The sequence below is a fragment of the Dipodomys ordii genome, unplaced genomic scaffold, assembly GCF_000151885.1.
Source record: "Dipodomys ordii isolate 6190 unplaced genomic scaffold, Dord_2.0 Scaffold162, whole genome shotgun sequence".
NCBI classification, from domain to species: domain Eukaryota; kingdom Metazoa; phylum Chordata; class Mammalia; order Rodentia; family Heteromyidae; genus Dipodomys; species Dipodomys ordii.
Window position 1 is genome coordinate 2,360,458 of NW_012267378.1, and position 17,054 is coordinate 2,377,511.

The following is a 17,054-nucleotide window of genomic DNA, read 5'->3' on the forward strand; positions in this document are numbered from 1 at the left end:
AAGCCAGCCCGGGCAGAAAAGTCCATAAACTCTTATCTCCAGTTAACTACCAGAAAACTGGAGGTGGCGCTGTGGCTCAAGTGGTAGAGCACTAGCCTTGAGCTGAAGAGCTCATGGACAACACCCAGGCCCACAGTACAAGTCTTACTACGGACCAAAAAAAAAAAAAGAACTGTTCTTCTTTCCTCAGGTACTAGGTGGCTTGCTTTCTCTTTTTGTTGAAATAATAGTTTTCAAATAAGGCATGCTATTGAGACTGCCAGAACTGTCCCTGTTCCTGCACTTTCTATCATCTTTTCCACAATCTGAACTACGATCAATTCCACTTGTTCTTTGCTCTTGAGATGGTAAGCTCCAGGAGGATGAGTTTTTGCTCTATTCCCAGTCCTACCCTAGTGTTTGCCAGAGATGATACTTAAAAACTAGGTTGACAAATCAATGAGAACACATCTGGGGGCTCTTGAGTAGTATGGCTCTCCAGTTGTAGTCTGAGGTCTGAGTTCAGTCATGGGCTACCTGGCCTGTGACATATCAAAAGAACACATCGTATCAACAGAACATATCAAAAGAACTCATTACTTATACTAAAAATACATAGTGTTGACAAGAGCAGCTCTGGGAATTCCTATTATATGCCCAGTTGGTGTGATGTACAACCGTCATAATAAGGAGCATAGAGTACACAGTTAGAACATAAATACATTTCAGACGGCTCTAACAGCCAGAAACTGCAATACAAAGTTGAATACTGGAAAATCCACTCGAATTCTTCACTCTCTTATTTGCAATAGGAGCATTTCACTACATTGGTTATTAATTCTGCTGTCAAATGCTTAAGTAATTCCTTTGGCATGAGAGCTGGCCTAATCTGCAATTTGGTCCCAAAGCACTCCCACCGAGTATTTTGCTAAAAGAATGGCAGCTGCCTACCCTGGCCAGATGAGAATGGGGAAGGCAGGCAACTCACCTCTTCTATTTGCAAGTCGATGCCGTACAGCGTCCTCTGCAGGCGCAGACTCCCCAGGTGGATGTGCTTGCCTTCTTCCTCCTCAGGACTGGGGCGCTCGTCACTGTCCAGGAGGAGGTGGCCTTTCTGCTCCGCCAGCACCGCCTGATGCTCGGTGCGCTGCAGCTGCCTCACCTTCTCTTTCTTGCCCCTGGAAGCCTTCTTGTCTTTTTTCATTTTAGGAGTCAGCTTGGGTGAGTTCTGGATACTGGAGTGAGAGGAGTCCCATGCCAAGGTGGCATTTTTCATCTCTATCTTGATGTGAGGACTGGCTGGTTTGTTCTTAATCATGTGAACCTCTTCCATTAGAAACAAACTCTGATAGGAGTTGTGAGAGAGGTGCAAAGATGAGACACTGGATCAAGACCAGGAAGACAAGCCTAGGGCGTACACTCACGAAGCAAAACACATCAGGCTATACAGTGGAAGGAAGCTGAAGGGCAAAAGTAGCTCATTAGTGTAGCCTTGTCTCTGGAGGTATAAGGGCCTTGTTGAGCCCTCTATGTTGTTACATGCTAATGGACCAAGGACATTTAACTAATTACTATGGAACCTTGTATTTTTGCTCATAAGCTGCTGAGTAGCAATCTGGAAACCCTATTTCCACCCTGACTCCCTTTTATGCACCTTGCTTCCCTATACGTATTCCCTCCAGAGTCTCCTGCAGAACCCCAAACTTTATCCAAAACCTGGCACTATCAGCACAGACTTAACTGTCAAGACAGGCTAACCTAAGACGGACACCAGGCTCAGGTGATCAGGGGGAGAAAAGAAGGTCTAAGGAACAGGCCTGTGTCAACACAAAGGGTAGGAAGTATCTCTTTAAGAACACCTCTTATGCTGGGCACAGATGGCTCATACCTATAATCCTAGCTACTCAGGAGACTGAGATCTGAGGGGCCTTGTCACAGTTGAAAACCAGCCCAGGCAGGAAAGTCCATGAGACTCTTATCTCCAAATAATCACCAGAAAACAAGAAGTACACTGTGGCTAAAAGTGGCAGAGCACTAACCCTGAGCACAAAAACAAGGGCCAAGTTCACAGACAAAAATAAATTATGAATTATGTTAAGGGGAAGGAAAATGGAGTGTGTGAAGAGGGAAATGTCTTTAAGAGCACAGTAAACCACAGCCCAAAACTTTCCTGTAAGACTTAGACTTCCTTCTGACTTCCTCTCTTAAAATAGTAATCTTTACAGAATGCTAACCCAGAATGATTTTTTTTTTTTTTTGGCGGTTGTGGGGCTTGAACTCTGGTCCTGCGGGCTTGTCCCTCAGCTCTTCAGCTCAAGGCAAGCGCTCTACCACTTGAGCTACAGCACCACTTCCGGTTTTCTAGTGGTTTATTGGAGATAGGAGTCTCATGGTCTCTCCTGCCCGGGCTGGCTTTGAACCGCGATCCTCAGATCTCAGCCTCCTAAGTAGCTAGGATTACAGGCGTGAGCCACCGGCGCCCAGCCCCAGAATGATTTTTTAAATGTAATTTTTTTAAATGTTGGAAAATCTTCAGAGAAAAGATGACTTTTCGGATCAGGGCTGAGTAGTTTTGATGCTATTTTCAAAAGTCTGCCTCAGATGATTCCTCAAGACTGAGGCAAATTTCCTCTAATGAACTCAGAAACATTTATAATAAGTAGTTGTTTTACACTAAAAATAGTCCCATCCACCAGATGCCAATGAACTTACTGGGATTCTTTAACCAGCTTTAAGTTTGCAAGTGCTGTAAAATATACAGGAAGTAACACCTTTCCTATTCTCTTGGATATTAACCCAAGCTTGCACTTTTCTCCCTGAAGTTATCATGTGTCCTATTCATTGTAATCTCCAAGCTTCCCAGAGTATTTTGTTTCGAAATATCCTAAATAAACGTTAGGAGTCTTTACTAATTTTTTTTTTGCCAGTCCTGGAGCTTGAACTCAGGGACTAGGCACTGGCCCTAAGCTTCTTTTGCTCAAGACTGGCACTCTACCACTTGATCCACAGTGCCACACTTCCAGCTTTTTGTTTATGTGGTACTGTGGAATTATGGGCTTCATGCATGCTAGCTAGGCAAACACTCTACCACTAAGCCACTTTCCCAGCCCCCTCTTGACCAATCTTAAGTGTAGCCCCTGCTTTCTGTGGGGTTAATGTGTTTGTAGTTTTCCTGAGAGACTGACCTGGGAATAACATGTTAACTATTCATATTCACAATACCCTCACCAACTGAAAGTGCATGTGACAGAATTTCCCAGTTCACTAGCCTAATGAGCTATTAAAAAGATGACTATTTAGGCCCCCAAGACTATTAGCTCTTTCCCTATGTTTCCTTCCCACTCTCCATGGCCCTGCCCTCCTCCAGGAGTTTCAGGTGCAAGTCATCCTGCCCAGACTGCTGAGGAAGACAAGGGCTTCCTGACCCTTACACCTACTGAACAACACAATTTTAGTAATAAACAAACCATAAACTACTTTTTTACTACTGGGTATGATAATCAAGATCCTTTAATTTACCACAAGAATAAAATCAGAATGAGCCTGAGGAATATGCTCAGAGCTGTCAGATAAAACACAAGACACCCAGTTAAATTTGTATTCTGATAAGCAACAAACAATTTTCAGTACAAGTAGTATGTTCCATGCAGTATTTAATCAGGCATCTTGTGAGGGTTTGTTGTTGTGTTGTTGTTGTTTTGCAGGTCCTGGGGCTTGAACTCTGGGCCTGGGAGCAGTCCCTGAGCTTCTTTGGCTCAAGGCTAACACTCTACCACTACTTGAGCCACAGCTTCACTTCTGGCTTTCTTGAGTAGTTTATTGGAGAGAAGAACCTCACAGACTTTTCTGTCCAGGCTGGCTTCAAACTGAGATCCTCTGATCTCTGCCTCCTGAGTAGGTAGGATTACAGGCCTGAGCCACCAATGCCTAGTCATGTTTTTGTTTTTCTGTGACAGTGTCTCACTATGTAGCACAATTTGGCCTAGGCTACAATCCTCCTGCGTCAGCCTCTGGAATGTTAAGGTCACAGGTGTGCACCACACCTGAGCATATGCTGTATTTTCTTTCTTTTTTTTTTAAGTGTCAGACTTGGGACTTGAATTCAGGGCCTGGGTGATGCCCTGGAGCTTTTTTGCTCAAGACTAGTTCCCTACCATTTGAGGCATAGCTCCACTTCTGATTTTTTGGTGGTTAATTAGAGAAAAGAGTCTCATAGACTTTCCTACCCAGGCTGGCTTTGAACCATAATCCTTAGATCTCAGCCTCCTAAGTAGCCAGAATTACAGGTGATGAGCCACTGGCACCCAGCTAAAACCTGTTTTTGTTTTTTATTTGCAATACTACATTGGCAACAATCAGCACAGCAAACCCACAAGGTAGCTTTTTAATGCTTGTCTATAAGTCATCATTTTCTTTCTTTTTTCTGCCCTTTATCCACATTATCCAAGAGGAAGCAACAAGCTTTCCTGTAAGGAAGACAGGCCAGAGACAAAGACCACCCTTGCTTGTCTATTAGATCCCTAACTCCACTTTGAGAAGGGAATGGTGTTGATGCAAATTCAAGGGCACAGCACCTTCATGGAACTTCTATGAATTTCCATTATACAATAAGCCAAAGAAAGAAAACACATTCTGTTATCTGATGCATCGTCTAGAAAATAATGGAGGAGCAGATACTTTTGAGGTGAGTAAAATCTCAGGAGCAGTTTTGTGAATGTTTTCAAAAGGCTCCGAAAGAAAGAAAGAAAGAAAGAAAGAAAGAAAGAAAGAAAGAAAGAAAGAAAGAAAGAAAGAAAGAAAGAAAGAAAGAAAGAAAGAAAGAACGGAAGGAAGGAAGGAAGGAAGGAAGGAAGGAAGGAAGGAAGGAAGGAAGGAAGGAAGGAAGGAAGGAGCATTTATAATAAATTGTTGCTCCTTCCCTCTTAAATCCTAATGAAGTCAATGTTATTCTAATTAATAAGCACCAGAAGATAGTAAGAAAGAAACAAGCTCATTGCTGGGGAAGGCTTAGATAGTACTTGTTATCCAGGGCTAAGCATGTAAAAAAGGAAACAAAATGAAACACCACCAAACATTGCCAAGAGACATAAGCTCGACTGGACTGAAGTTTCATGTGGCATAAAAGGAAGGATACTTTTGCTTCTATTATTAACCCTGACACTTCTTGGACAGAAGGACTAGGATGCGAAATATCACCTGCTAATCTAAGTTCTCATTAATAAGTGGCAAGACTGAAAGGCAATGCATTACACCCGAACTTCTTCAAAATCTACCCAAATCCATTTATTAATGAGACTATAGGAACAACTTGGGAGAACTTCCCAATTTGTTAAAACACTTGCTTTCTTCCATGATTGCATATTGTGAGTTTAGCAAAACATGGGGACTTGTGCCTGATAGACACTTGAGCCATGTCCCCAGTAGCTTGCTTTTGCTTTTTTATATGTGGTCTTATGCTTTTGCTCAGGCTGTCCTTGGACATTATCCTTCTACCTCCACTCTACCAGCTAGTGTTACAACTATGTGCTACCATACCAGGTTCTACCCCTCTTAAGAGGGAAATCCAATTTTGTTTTTCCTGAGCCTCTAAGCTATTAATATTTATTCTTCAAACACTCAAATTGCAACCCTTCACATCACTAAAAATGCTCCTGTATCACTCTCATTGGCCCAGAAAAACAAGTAGGAGCATAAGAGTTGCTCTTTCAGTGAACTTCTGTAATTAAATATTAACCACTTAAATATTTATCCCCTCACACTCCTCTTGTATTTGAATTATTATAATTGTATTATTCTGGAGACACAGAACACAGTCAAGACATGACCAACTAACCACCTACAAGGAAAAGAACTAATACTCTGCTGTACTTCTTAATATAATCTAGTTTTATGACTATTTTCAAGTCAATGCTCTCCCTGAATCATGAATGGTAACAACAGGGCAGGAAAAAGAAATAGGATAGAGGATATCAATCAATCAAAATGATAGTAACAAGGAAGAAGGGGAAGAAAACCATTTTAAATCATTCAGACTTTTTAAGTGACAACATACATCCATGTCAGTACCAGGCAGATGGGCTCACTATGAGAGCAGACACTAAGCCCAGAATCAGAACATTGAGGAAAGGGAAAATTTACATTAAGTTAAAAAGGTAACTTCTTCCTTAATTCAGTCTCTTTTACTGTTCCCTTGCTGCTTTATTGCCCAAGAGAGCAAGATAAAGCAAAGACCAGTGTGGCTTTTGGAGTGCCTTGGTACAGAGGCGGTTACTTGTGGCGGGGACAGCTTGACATTGGGAAGGGGCAAGGAGCAACTTACCTTAAATCTGTCAACAGCAACCGATGCTTCCGAGAGGGACTTTACTGAGAATGGTGTTACTTTCAAAGCAAAAGTCATGGAATTAAAGACAGTCACCACCGTGAAAGCCTTAAAATTGGAAAAGAGGAGAAAGTGAGCCTGAAATCACTCACCAATTTCCTTTCAGGTAGCAGAAAGGCTGCAAACTTGGATGGCAAATGTAACTACACTTTCAAATACATTTTTTTAAAGGGCAGGGTTTTTATAAGACCTTTAACTAAAATTGTTGGAAAATCTGAACCACAGATTGTATTGTGGTTGATTTGTATTTCCAAAATTTTAAACACCAAAACTTCAGATTGACTAACAGTAGCCCATACATCATCTATGCACAAGAGTTGGTTCCCTGGTCTTCTTCATCTCAGCTTAATCACACACACAGACACACACACACACACACACACACTCACAAATACAGTTCTTGAGAGAACCTTGAAATGTAGTAAACAAGAGGACCAGAGCACCTCCTTAGATGGTATTTTAAAACTTCCCTTCCTGAGGGTTCTCTGACCTGTGCTGCTGTCAGATCGAAGCCCAAAGTCATATGAACAGTGAATGTCACTACACTGGCAATCACCACCACAATGGGAGCCACGCCAACAGTGATGCTCTGAAAGTACCCGGCCTTTTCCAATATCCGACGCTCTTCCTCTCGGATTTCTATCAAAAGAAAGAAAACCAGGTTTATAGAGAATCAAAAGAAATCTTGGGACACTGCTCCTCCACCACCAAGTAAGACTCACTCTTAGCCACAATTATGCTTTAAAATGGTCCTTTAACATCTGTGATGCAAATTCTAGGTTTACATGAGGGGATCAGTTGTGGTGGTGGGTACTGAGGCTTGTACTCAGGGCCTGGTTCTTTTTTCTCTTAAGTATTTGCTAATTTGAACTCTTGTTGAGGAAGGATATGAGGGAAAGAGGAAATAAGGTAAAAAGCTGAGTTATTCTAACTAGTTATCTTGGAAAAATGAATGATATCCCAGATCTTAAAGTTCTACATCTGTGACATAGAATAATGGATTCAAATCTTTAAGACTTCTTTTGAACATAAAGTTTTGTTTTGTTTTTAACTCTGAAAATACCGTACAGAGGGGTTACAATTACATGGGCAAGGTAATGAGTATATTTCTTATCAAGCATTGTTGCCTCCTCCTTTGTTTCCCCTTCCCATCCCTTCCCATCTCCTCCCTAAACTCACCCCCCCGCCCCCCTCCCCCGCCAAAGTTATGAAGTTCGTTTTTTGACATAACAACTTGTACATCTCATTGTTGCAATGGGTCCACCTGTATCCCTACTGAACATAAAGTTTTGATGATGCTAGGACTGTAGACCTAAGAAGCCCTAGTATCTAATGTGCTCAGGAAGCAAAGGATGGGGATGATCAAACCCAAAGAATCCAAAATCCTACACACATGCACATACGTATTTTTTTAACTCACTTTGAACATTCTGAGAAAATGCTTTGACCCAGGCATACATTTTAATAAATTTAATATAGGTGAGAACTTCATTCATCTTCTGGACACGGTTATCTGTGGCAGTCACACACTTTCTCCTGAAGTATGCAGTGAGCCGTGACACAAACATCTGAAAGGAAAAGCAATGCCATACCAGATCAGAGCTCATCCAAAATGAAGAACTGCTTGAAATCACTCTGAATAAAATGAGCACATAATCCTGTTTTCTGGGACGGGCTGCTTCTCATGTAATTGTATTGTTTTTTCTCTAATAAAAGGGAGTTATGATCAAGTATTATTTAATTCTTGTCTCTGGTAAGGCAGTGAGGACAAAATACTATTTGTTCTCACTATAAATGCAGATTTTGAGGGCTACCAAAGCAGAAGCAGGAGCAGTGAAAATATCAATTGGAGCTGAAGTAACTCAGACACTCCTCTGTCATCCAGGGCAGTGTTTACCTGCTGGCTTCCTCCTTCACTCAAGACTCCTCTTTTGTAATGTTATAAGGAGCTGCTGCCACTTGCTTTTTACAAGTGATAACTTTCTTCCCCTCAAGTCAGAATCTACACACATGGACTGTATGGTCTAGCTCCAGACTTCTCCAAACCAAGGAGTGACTTTGAGGAAAATTCCAATCAGAGCATGAGGGTCTACTATGGTTCCCTTGAAAGAATTCGTTTCCCAAGGAGGGGCTTTCTGTCTTAATACAGCTAGGAGACTTACTCACCATTGCTGGATAAAAGAGGATGAAAACAGCTGAGCCTAGAAAGCCTGTTGGGCCCAGAATGATCACATTATAAACCATGCCCAAGATGGCAACAACGGGTCCTCCAGCCAACAAACTGCCAACAGCAGCTGCCTCAAACATCCTCTGCCCGTCGTTGGAGCAAATATTGATGAGCTAAAAATACAAAGAACAGTGAAGGACCCTTTCAGGACAGTCCACTGCCACTCATCTCTGGAGGTACTGATCAAAACATGACCCCAGGGGAAAGGAGCCCTAGCCAGGAGTTTGCACTTTGTGTAGAGCATACTCACCTCACCTAGGGACTTCTCTTTAATGTTCTTTAACTTAAGGATCTTCTTGAATGCCATAGTTAGGATAGCCCCCCGTAGGCGGACACCAGTTCGGTAATTCAATGCCCAAGTCAGTGCAAGTGACCAAGAGCGCACAACTTCTGTCAGAAGCAGGCCTAGGACCAATAGCAAGCTGTACTGCAGATTAGACTCTGTTGCTTGGGTATACTCCAAGAGGTGTTTCACCACAAAGGCCTACAGGGAGAAATATACACAGCTGTCAACATCCCCACAGCAACCACAACCAATGTCACAGTGCTATGTTAGGATAGAAAGAGTAGTCTGCTTCACAGCACGGTCATCAGTGTTCAGGCAACGAAAAAACTTTCTTAGAAGACCAAATGTTACAGATACCCTGCCCACAATAATTGACCCAGGACATTGCACAGGAGGCCAAATTGGAAACTTTTTCCTTAAGGACAGACACCATCATGACCATTACTCTTTCTAATGTAACATAGACCTGTCTATGAGCTGAAATTAATTCTAAATACATGGTCATTCAAGGGTATATATTTGACCTTATTCCAGTATTTCCACAGATGGATACATTTCTTTAAATGAAATTAAGACCTTTCTTTGTATCCTTTCAAACGTGCTTATTTGATAAAAAGGAACAGTGTACCTACAGTTGTACTGGGGAAGAGTGAGAAGTGCATTTGCAAAACATTCCTGAAAATAAACATCAGCAGTTTAATAGTACAGAAGGGAGTAATCAAAGCAGACCAACACAAGTCTAGAGACCCTCCCTCGGGCCCTCCCCATGCCCACTCCCTCCCAAGAACAAAAACATGTTACCTCAGGTAGCATATGTCTAACACCACCTGCAGAGAGGGAACGGCCAGCCCCCAAGAACCACCGAGGACCACCTCCAGCTCTGAGGTCCTGCAACGCCGGGGCACACACTCACACAGGCACATTCAGCAACAGTATTAAATACCAAGAAGTGGAGGTAATGTACTTTTATTGAAAATGAAAAATATATATATATATATATAAAGGTACCATCTTCAAAGAGCATCTCACAAACACTGTACAACAGCAGGAGCATTGTAGTAACATACAGTGGGAACATACAGAGTTCAGTTACATAGGGCTAGCATCTAACAGGTCATCTGGTCTCCGGCTGTTGTCATGACTACACACATTGGAAATACAGAACAGAAGTGATATGTTTCCAGAGTCCGAAGCAGTACATCAGGATGATGGCACTCATCAGTTAGGGGTCCTGAAGTTGCAGTGATTCTGCACGGGAGTAGATTCTCTAGGAATAAAAACCTTGCTGCTAAGGAAAGAGAATTTAAAAAAACAAAACAAAACAAAAAAACCAAAAATTCTCTAAAGAGGCACTGCTTAAAATTGCTTGTGCTGTTGGTACACGAAGCTATGTGGAAGCTATGTCTGTTTATGATGGAATATAAAATTCTAGGCCTTGAAGAAAAAGGGTTGGCATCCTTCGGAGTCTTTTCAAGTCCTTGTAGCTAAAACTAAGGTTGAGATTGGCATAAATGAAACAAAACACACCACAGCAAAAGAAAGCCAAACTAATCCCCCAACCTAAAGGAAGAAAAAGAATAAACTCAAAGCCCATCCACCCATCTACCCTGTTTTCTTACAGCACAGGTTATTGCGACTATAAGCCATCACTGAACCACAGACAGAAACAAAGGCACAATTGTCTTGAAGTATCTAATGCTGATTCTCAGAACCCAGACACTGAGCTAATTTGTATTTTTCTGTTTTCCCATTAGTAGCTTAATATCACATGTTTCCTAGGCCTAGGAGATTCCCATTAATGAGAGTCATGTTCTATAACTTGATCTATAGAAGAGTTCTGATTCTAAGATTGTAAGAACTATTATATTCTATCTCTGCCCTCCTCAGATTTTTTTTTTAGGTTTATATGCAATGTTTGGTTCCCCCTGCATACAGATTGGCTGCTGGTTTACTAACAAGAAGATTGGCTTCTTTTCCAGTATGCATCCAAAATATGGACCTGAGTCACAGAGTCAGAGCCCTTCCTCCTCCTGTGAAGCACTCAGTAGATGGCGCCAGGTGAAGCCCTTTCTCACACACCAAGGCACTGTGGAGCAGTCTCCAGGAAAGGCGTGCAAGGACAGCAGGTTGTTGTTTGGGCTCCTTCCTTCCCATAAACTTTACAGTGCCCCTTTCAGCACTGAGTAAGAGCACCAGTCTCTCCCAGAGGGGAGGGGCAGGGAAGGTAAAAGACATAACCCATATTACCACTATGTAAAACTTCAAAGGGAGGGAAAGAGGAAACAGCAGATTAAAGAACTTCCAACACAGGGTTTTAAAAAAGCAATGACATTGTAAACCATTTTGTATGGGAGAAGAAAAAAAAAAAAGGTTTGCATGGAAAAATCCAAACAAAATTCCTTTTTTGGCTTTTTTTTTTTTAAGTTACAAATCTACCACTTAGGTCTAAACAAACTGGGAGACAACTGGAGATTATCAGCATAGCTGTCTGGCTGTGGAAAGCATTCCCAGTGAATAAACATTACCTTACCTGAACTCTTGGCGAGAGATTCTGCCCCGCTTGACTCTCTCATTCTGAGCGCAGAATACAGCCATCCTGAAAATTCTAAAGAACAGCTTCTGTCACTGGTTCCACTACAGAGAGACTCCCCCCAAGTCCAGATCCTGACAGCACCAAGCAAGCTGCAGCTGGAGAGAGGTTGGAGGGTGGAAACTTACCTACTCAAAAGTTTTTCACTGATTTTCCCCCAAGGCCCTGGGGCAGTTAGCATTCACCAAGAGACATTGCTGCTGGAGGCAGCCTTCTCTTGTGGGTGGGTCTAAGGCAGATGCCAATATACACAGAGATCCTAGGGAAGGCCTGGGGTTTTCAAAACTATCTGAGTCTAAAAAGGACCCAAAAATGTCTTGGTTAGTTTCTTAAGTTTTGGCTCTCCATCTCTAACATTATGGATTCTGGTAATCTGTTCAAAAACTGTGATTCCCTAGACCCTGAGGAGTGCTGGCATTGCCAGATCCTTGGATCATCTTGATGCAGGAATGCCCACCATCAGAGGGCCAGCAAATTTAAAAGCATATGCATACAAAGCACAGCTTGATTGTATTTCATGTGGTCTGTGTTTGGCTAACAAGTCTCAATGACACCTAAGAGAAGACAAGAAATAATTTGGAAAGCTTGTAATCTGGGGAAGCTGTTCTTATGTAGGTTTTATTATGAACAGGTCAAGCCAGTTTGAAATCATGCCAGCTTAGGAAATCCACAAAAGTTTAAAAAGAATGTTCCTGAAAGGACTGAAGTCTGCTCACAGGAAATTTGCTCACTGTTGGTATAATCTCAAACCAGCCTAATTCTTTTAATTCCAGTCAGAAAGAAAGAGGTCTCAAAAAGACACCAGCAGCATTAACTTTCAAATTGTTATTATTTTTTCTCACAGAGACAAAAGATGGGTCCATTGCATTTCCAGGTGTTCCAGGATTGAACCACTGAGGTACATTTCCAGAAAGGGCCTTTTCCTGTTAAAGGAAGGCACTCAGCTTTCCCTGGCATCTACAAGATTTTCCTAGAAATGTGCATCCCCGTGTACTGCATTATAAATGAAAAATTAAGGACTACACAGATGCTCAAGGGGTGACTTTAAAAGCCACCAAGCTGAACATGCATAAGTAACATTTTTTTCAAGTAAAAAAATTAACAATTCCAACAATCTATGAAATTTTTGTTTGTTTTTTTTTTTTTTAGAGGAAAGTGGAATCAAGAAAGCCTGTCTGCATGCCATCCTAGCCAGATGAAAGAATTTGATTATAGATCAGAGCAGCCACCAGCTCTGTAGTGAAACAAGGACAGAAGCTCTTCTTGGGAAAGCTGGCTCTAAGAAAATGTTTGCCATTTTGATCAATAACAACAATATTTCAATTACATGGTCTCATTTACATAAAACTTATACAAACGTGTGTTAGTTGGTCAATTAATATAAAAACCCCAGAAATATCAGAAAAGTAGTGTTCTCTGCTTCAGAAAAAGAGATAGAAACTTTTAAAAAGGCATCAAACTTTGGGGAGAAAAACAAAGAAAACAAACAAAAGAAAACAACAAAACTATACATTAGTTTTACCTAGTCACCATGCATCTTAAGCATATACTTACCCAAACCATGAACCTCCAGCTTACCCACACACGGAAAATGCACAGTATAATCAGTACTACTGCTCCGATGCCTCAAGGCAAATATGTAGAGAATAGATTTAATAAAAAATCTCAATGTAAGGCAACACAGCAGGTGTAAGAAACAGGTGCCCAGAAAACTGTCAAAGACTCCCTTACCTACTCTGCTTCTGTCAGATTAGGAAAATACCATGATTGACACCCCAACACTTGCCATAGCTTACCCTATACACCAAAGCTTGAAATGGACTCCAAATCCAACTCTGAAAACCTTGACAGTCCTCTAGCTCCTGGAGTGTTCATTTGCCATAGGACTGTCAATCATGATACTCTGCTTCCAGGCATTTGGTATGTCACCACACTGGCTCACCAGTCCATACCACATAAGACTGTTTACAATACTGCCACGACACATCTGCCCAGATCCAGATTGTTATTTCATGTCAACACACAACCAAGAAGCACAGTCCTGTGCAGAACCAGGATCAGCTCAGTTTCACGCCCCCACCCCAGGAAAGCAAATTAGCTCTTTCTTCTCTCCCAATTCTGCCCATCAACATGCCAGTAGTTAAGAAGCCACCATTACTCCCAAATCCACTGACCCATTTCAACAGAGATGGAGGCATCTCTAAACTGCTAACTACCCAGAATTGAGCATAACCCCAATAATTGAACAAGAGAGTTAGAGCTGGCCATGGCCGGGCTCCTAGAGACTGTCAGAAAGGATGGTTAGAACTTACTGGTCCACTGAAGCCCGCCAGCTGCGTGATCATCAGGCACACGATGGACAGGATGAGCCTGGTGCGGCAGAAGATCCACACAACCCTTCTCAGGGAGGCAGCATCTGGCCCAACTTCATTCAGCTCTTCTTGCCACAGTCTCTCTAGTCTTAACAAGGTACATGTCTTCCTGTTACACATCTCCTCAGGGAAAAAGACATACCCTAGCTTCCCTCCCACCATCGTTTTTTGTCTCCAGGCTCTGTCATGGCACAAAAAGTCTCTCCTTTAAAATTATACCCCTAGTCTTCACCTTCTAGAGAAAACGTCCCTTTCTGTGTATGTGCATATTTATTCCAGATAGGGAGCATTCCAAGGTACAGAAAAACGATAGAACAAGAGCCCTTCCTCCCACCCCCAAAAGGCCTATCCCTGAATAAAGTCTGGGGATAACTTCCTTTCTCAGGGCCCCCACCCTTTCTGAAGGATCCTGTGGTAAAAAGCAAAGTTGCAAACTAGATTTTAATAACACAATCAGCTACCACAAAAATGTATTCTGTCACAAGGCAGCCACATAATCTCCCTTCAGACTCAGGAAGAGAAGCGGGGCTGAGAGAGAGAGAGAAAGCCCATGGTTAAATTAGGATTAGAGTGAAATAGGAAATAAAGCAGAAGAGCAAAGGGGAGGCCACCCCCAAGACACCCCCCACCCCAGGACAGCTGCAGAATTCACACCCTCCTAGCTCAGGCCTAGCATCCAGTATGTGGAAACCAGGGTGGACCAGAGACGCCTACCTTCTGCAGTTCACATCAGAAGACTCATACTTGGACAAAGGCCACACATCCTCCATTAAGAGCTCCCCCTTCTTGTGGGCCACGCGGGCCAGAGGAGAAAGCCATGAGAACGTCATACAGGAAAAGAGCCCAGCATTGTCCACCGGGTGTTGGTGTCTACAAAGAGAAATCAAGTCATGAGGTTTCAACATACAACAAGAAGACAAACAGTATTTAACATACACTTAAGTAAACCGTCCTCTTGATTAAAAGTAGGTCTCCCCAACTGCCTCATCTCAGTCAAATTTTTCAACAATGCTTTTGGTGCTTTGCCGATGACTCATTAACCTTCAGAGCTTCTTACTTGGAAGTGGTCCGGATGGGCTTCAAAGTACTTAGGCCATGATGGTACTTTCCCTTGGGATGTTCGTCATCCAGAATTCTGAGCTGAGAATGCGTAGACACATCCAGGGAAAGGCCCTCAGCTCGGGCTGCTGTTTCCAAGGCATCCTGGCATTCTACCTGCTCCACAGAAAGGGAGAGACAGAAGTAGTTAACAAATATTACATACACAGAAGAGAGGCAAGTCCAAATGACAACAGCTTAAACCACACACTACTTCACCAAAACTGAGAAATCCAAACTATCAGGAGACTGGAGTCCATAGATTCCATTAGGTTCACTCTTACGTTGTATAATCTAATATTTGTGTGGTTGTTTTTGCCAGTCCTGGGGCTTGGACTCTGGGCTGGGGTGCTGCTGCTGAGCTCCTTTTGCACAAGGCAAGCACTTGAGCCACAGCTCCACTTCAGGTTTTTCTGATGATTAACTGGAGATAGGCGTCTCATGGATGACTTCCTCCAGGGCTGGCTTCTAACCATGATCCTCAGATCTTAGCCTCCTGAGTAGCTAGGATTTACAGGCATGAGCCATGGGAGCCTAGCTAAATATTTATATTTTTATCACCAAATTCTCCCATCTTCTGTTTCCCAATGTGTACTGAGCGTCAATCACTTCACTACTAACTACAAATTGTATTGCTCATTTTCTAAGACAAAAAATTTCGCAGTCATCTTTAATTAAAGGCACAGAAAGAGCCAGGAGGCACACACACTTCTCTCGCTCTCTCTCAGCTAATAGGAAGAGACCCATGGATTCTCATCAAAGAGCTCCAAAACCTACGTCTCTGTGCATGAGGAAGGCTTACCAGTGTTAAATAAGTAACAAAAGAAAGTCTACTCAATTCCAAGTCTGACCGTGACACAAGAATCTGGACAGTGTATCCTCATTTTCATTTAAGTCAAAGTTTACCTTTTGCTGTTGTAGAGGCTTCACACTCCTCAATCTCCTTATCTACCTTTCTCTTAATCACAAATTTCTCCAGCACTTACTTTCAGGTAATTAAAAAAAAAAAACAAACCAACAGATTCCCCAAATCACCTAATGCAAAGGGGGAGGGTGGGGCTTGAACTCAGGCCTGTGTGCTTAGGTGTTGTCTCAGTGTTTTTTGCTCAAGGCTAGTGGTCTACCACTTGAGCCAGAGCACACTTCTGGCTTTTTGGTGGTTAGCACATTTCTGGCTTTTTTTTTGGCTGGCTTCAAACCACAATCTCCAGATCTCAGCCTCCTTAAGAGCTAGAATTACAGGTTTGAACCACTGGTGCCCAGCTGAGCCTCTATTTTTTATAGACTATCATCTTTCCACAACTGTGAGGGTAGAAAGTGTGCACAGGGTCGGACGCCTGCCCGCACCAAGCAAACAAAAGCTGTAGCCCACGGCAGTTATACATCTTCAGAACTACCTGGTGGGACCTGAGAGTACACAGCTCTGTGTCCACACTCATTCCTTCCAACACTAACAAGGTAGGTTTCAAGAGGAAATAGTGGTGACTCAATGCTAAGAATTCTCTCTTATATAAATCCTCATGCAAGAAGTGGCGCTGTAGCTCAAGTGGTAGAGCGCTTGCCTTGAGCTGAAGAGCTGAGGGACAGCGCCCAGGCCCAGAGTTCAAGCCCCACGACCGACAAAAATAAATAAATAAATAAATAAATAAATCCTCATGGATAAGTGGACATAATTTAATTGCTAGTGAAATAGAGCCTGCTGAGATCCCAGAATTAACAAAGCTTCTTACTTTAATCTGCTCATAACTATAGAGGAAAGAAAAAAAGGAAATGTTGGATCAATAAAGAGGAAAGATACACAAAACACAAGCACACTTACTAGATCTTAGTAGATACTAGAACTCTATATAGTGTAGCTACAGAAAGTTACAGAACCAGCGTGACTTGCACTTTTTTGAGTGTGCAATGGATAGCTGCCAAAATAGGCTACATGTTGATCTAAAGCAAACCTCAACACAAATCTCAACACATTGCCAGACTGACACTTTGGATCTTAATTAATCTGAGCAAAAGGTTACAAGAAATTTTCTACATGTTCAGAAGTTATCTAACACTTTTTTTTGGGGGGGGGGTCTAAGACCAGGACTCAAACTTGGTACCTAACACTTTTTTTTTTTTTTTTT

The 17,054-nt window shown here is 42.3% G+C and overlaps 1 protein-coding gene across 1 annotated transcript in view; it reads right to left on the reverse strand.

Moving 5' to 3' along the window:
* The window catches only part of Abcc5 (ATP-binding cassette, sub-family C (CFTR/MRP), member 5), a 91,366-nt gene that overhangs the window by 41,084 nt on the left and 33,228 nt on the right, over positions 1-17,054 (reverse strand). The window contains exons 2-12 of the mRNA XM_013033030.1: positions 16,279-16,381; positions 15,146-15,155; positions 14,891-15,048; positions 14,548-14,703; positions 13,774-13,921; positions 8,836-9,069; positions 8,525-8,698; positions 7,779-7,926; positions 6,849-6,997; positions 6,299-6,406; positions 968-1,324 (exon numbers count right to left, since the gene is read on the reverse strand). Of these exons, the coding sequence (XP_012888484.1) occupies positions 968-1,324; positions 6,299-6,406; positions 6,849-6,997; positions 7,779-7,926; positions 8,525-8,698; positions 8,836-9,069; positions 13,774-13,921; positions 14,548-14,703; positions 14,891-15,048; positions 15,146-15,155; positions 16,279-16,381 (1,745 nt within the window). The remainder of the gene's footprint in view (positions 1-967; positions 1,325-6,298; positions 6,407-6,848; positions 6,998-7,778; positions 7,927-8,524; positions 8,699-8,835; positions 9,070-13,773; positions 13,922-14,547; positions 14,704-14,890; positions 15,049-15,145; positions 15,156-16,278; positions 16,382-17,054) is intronic.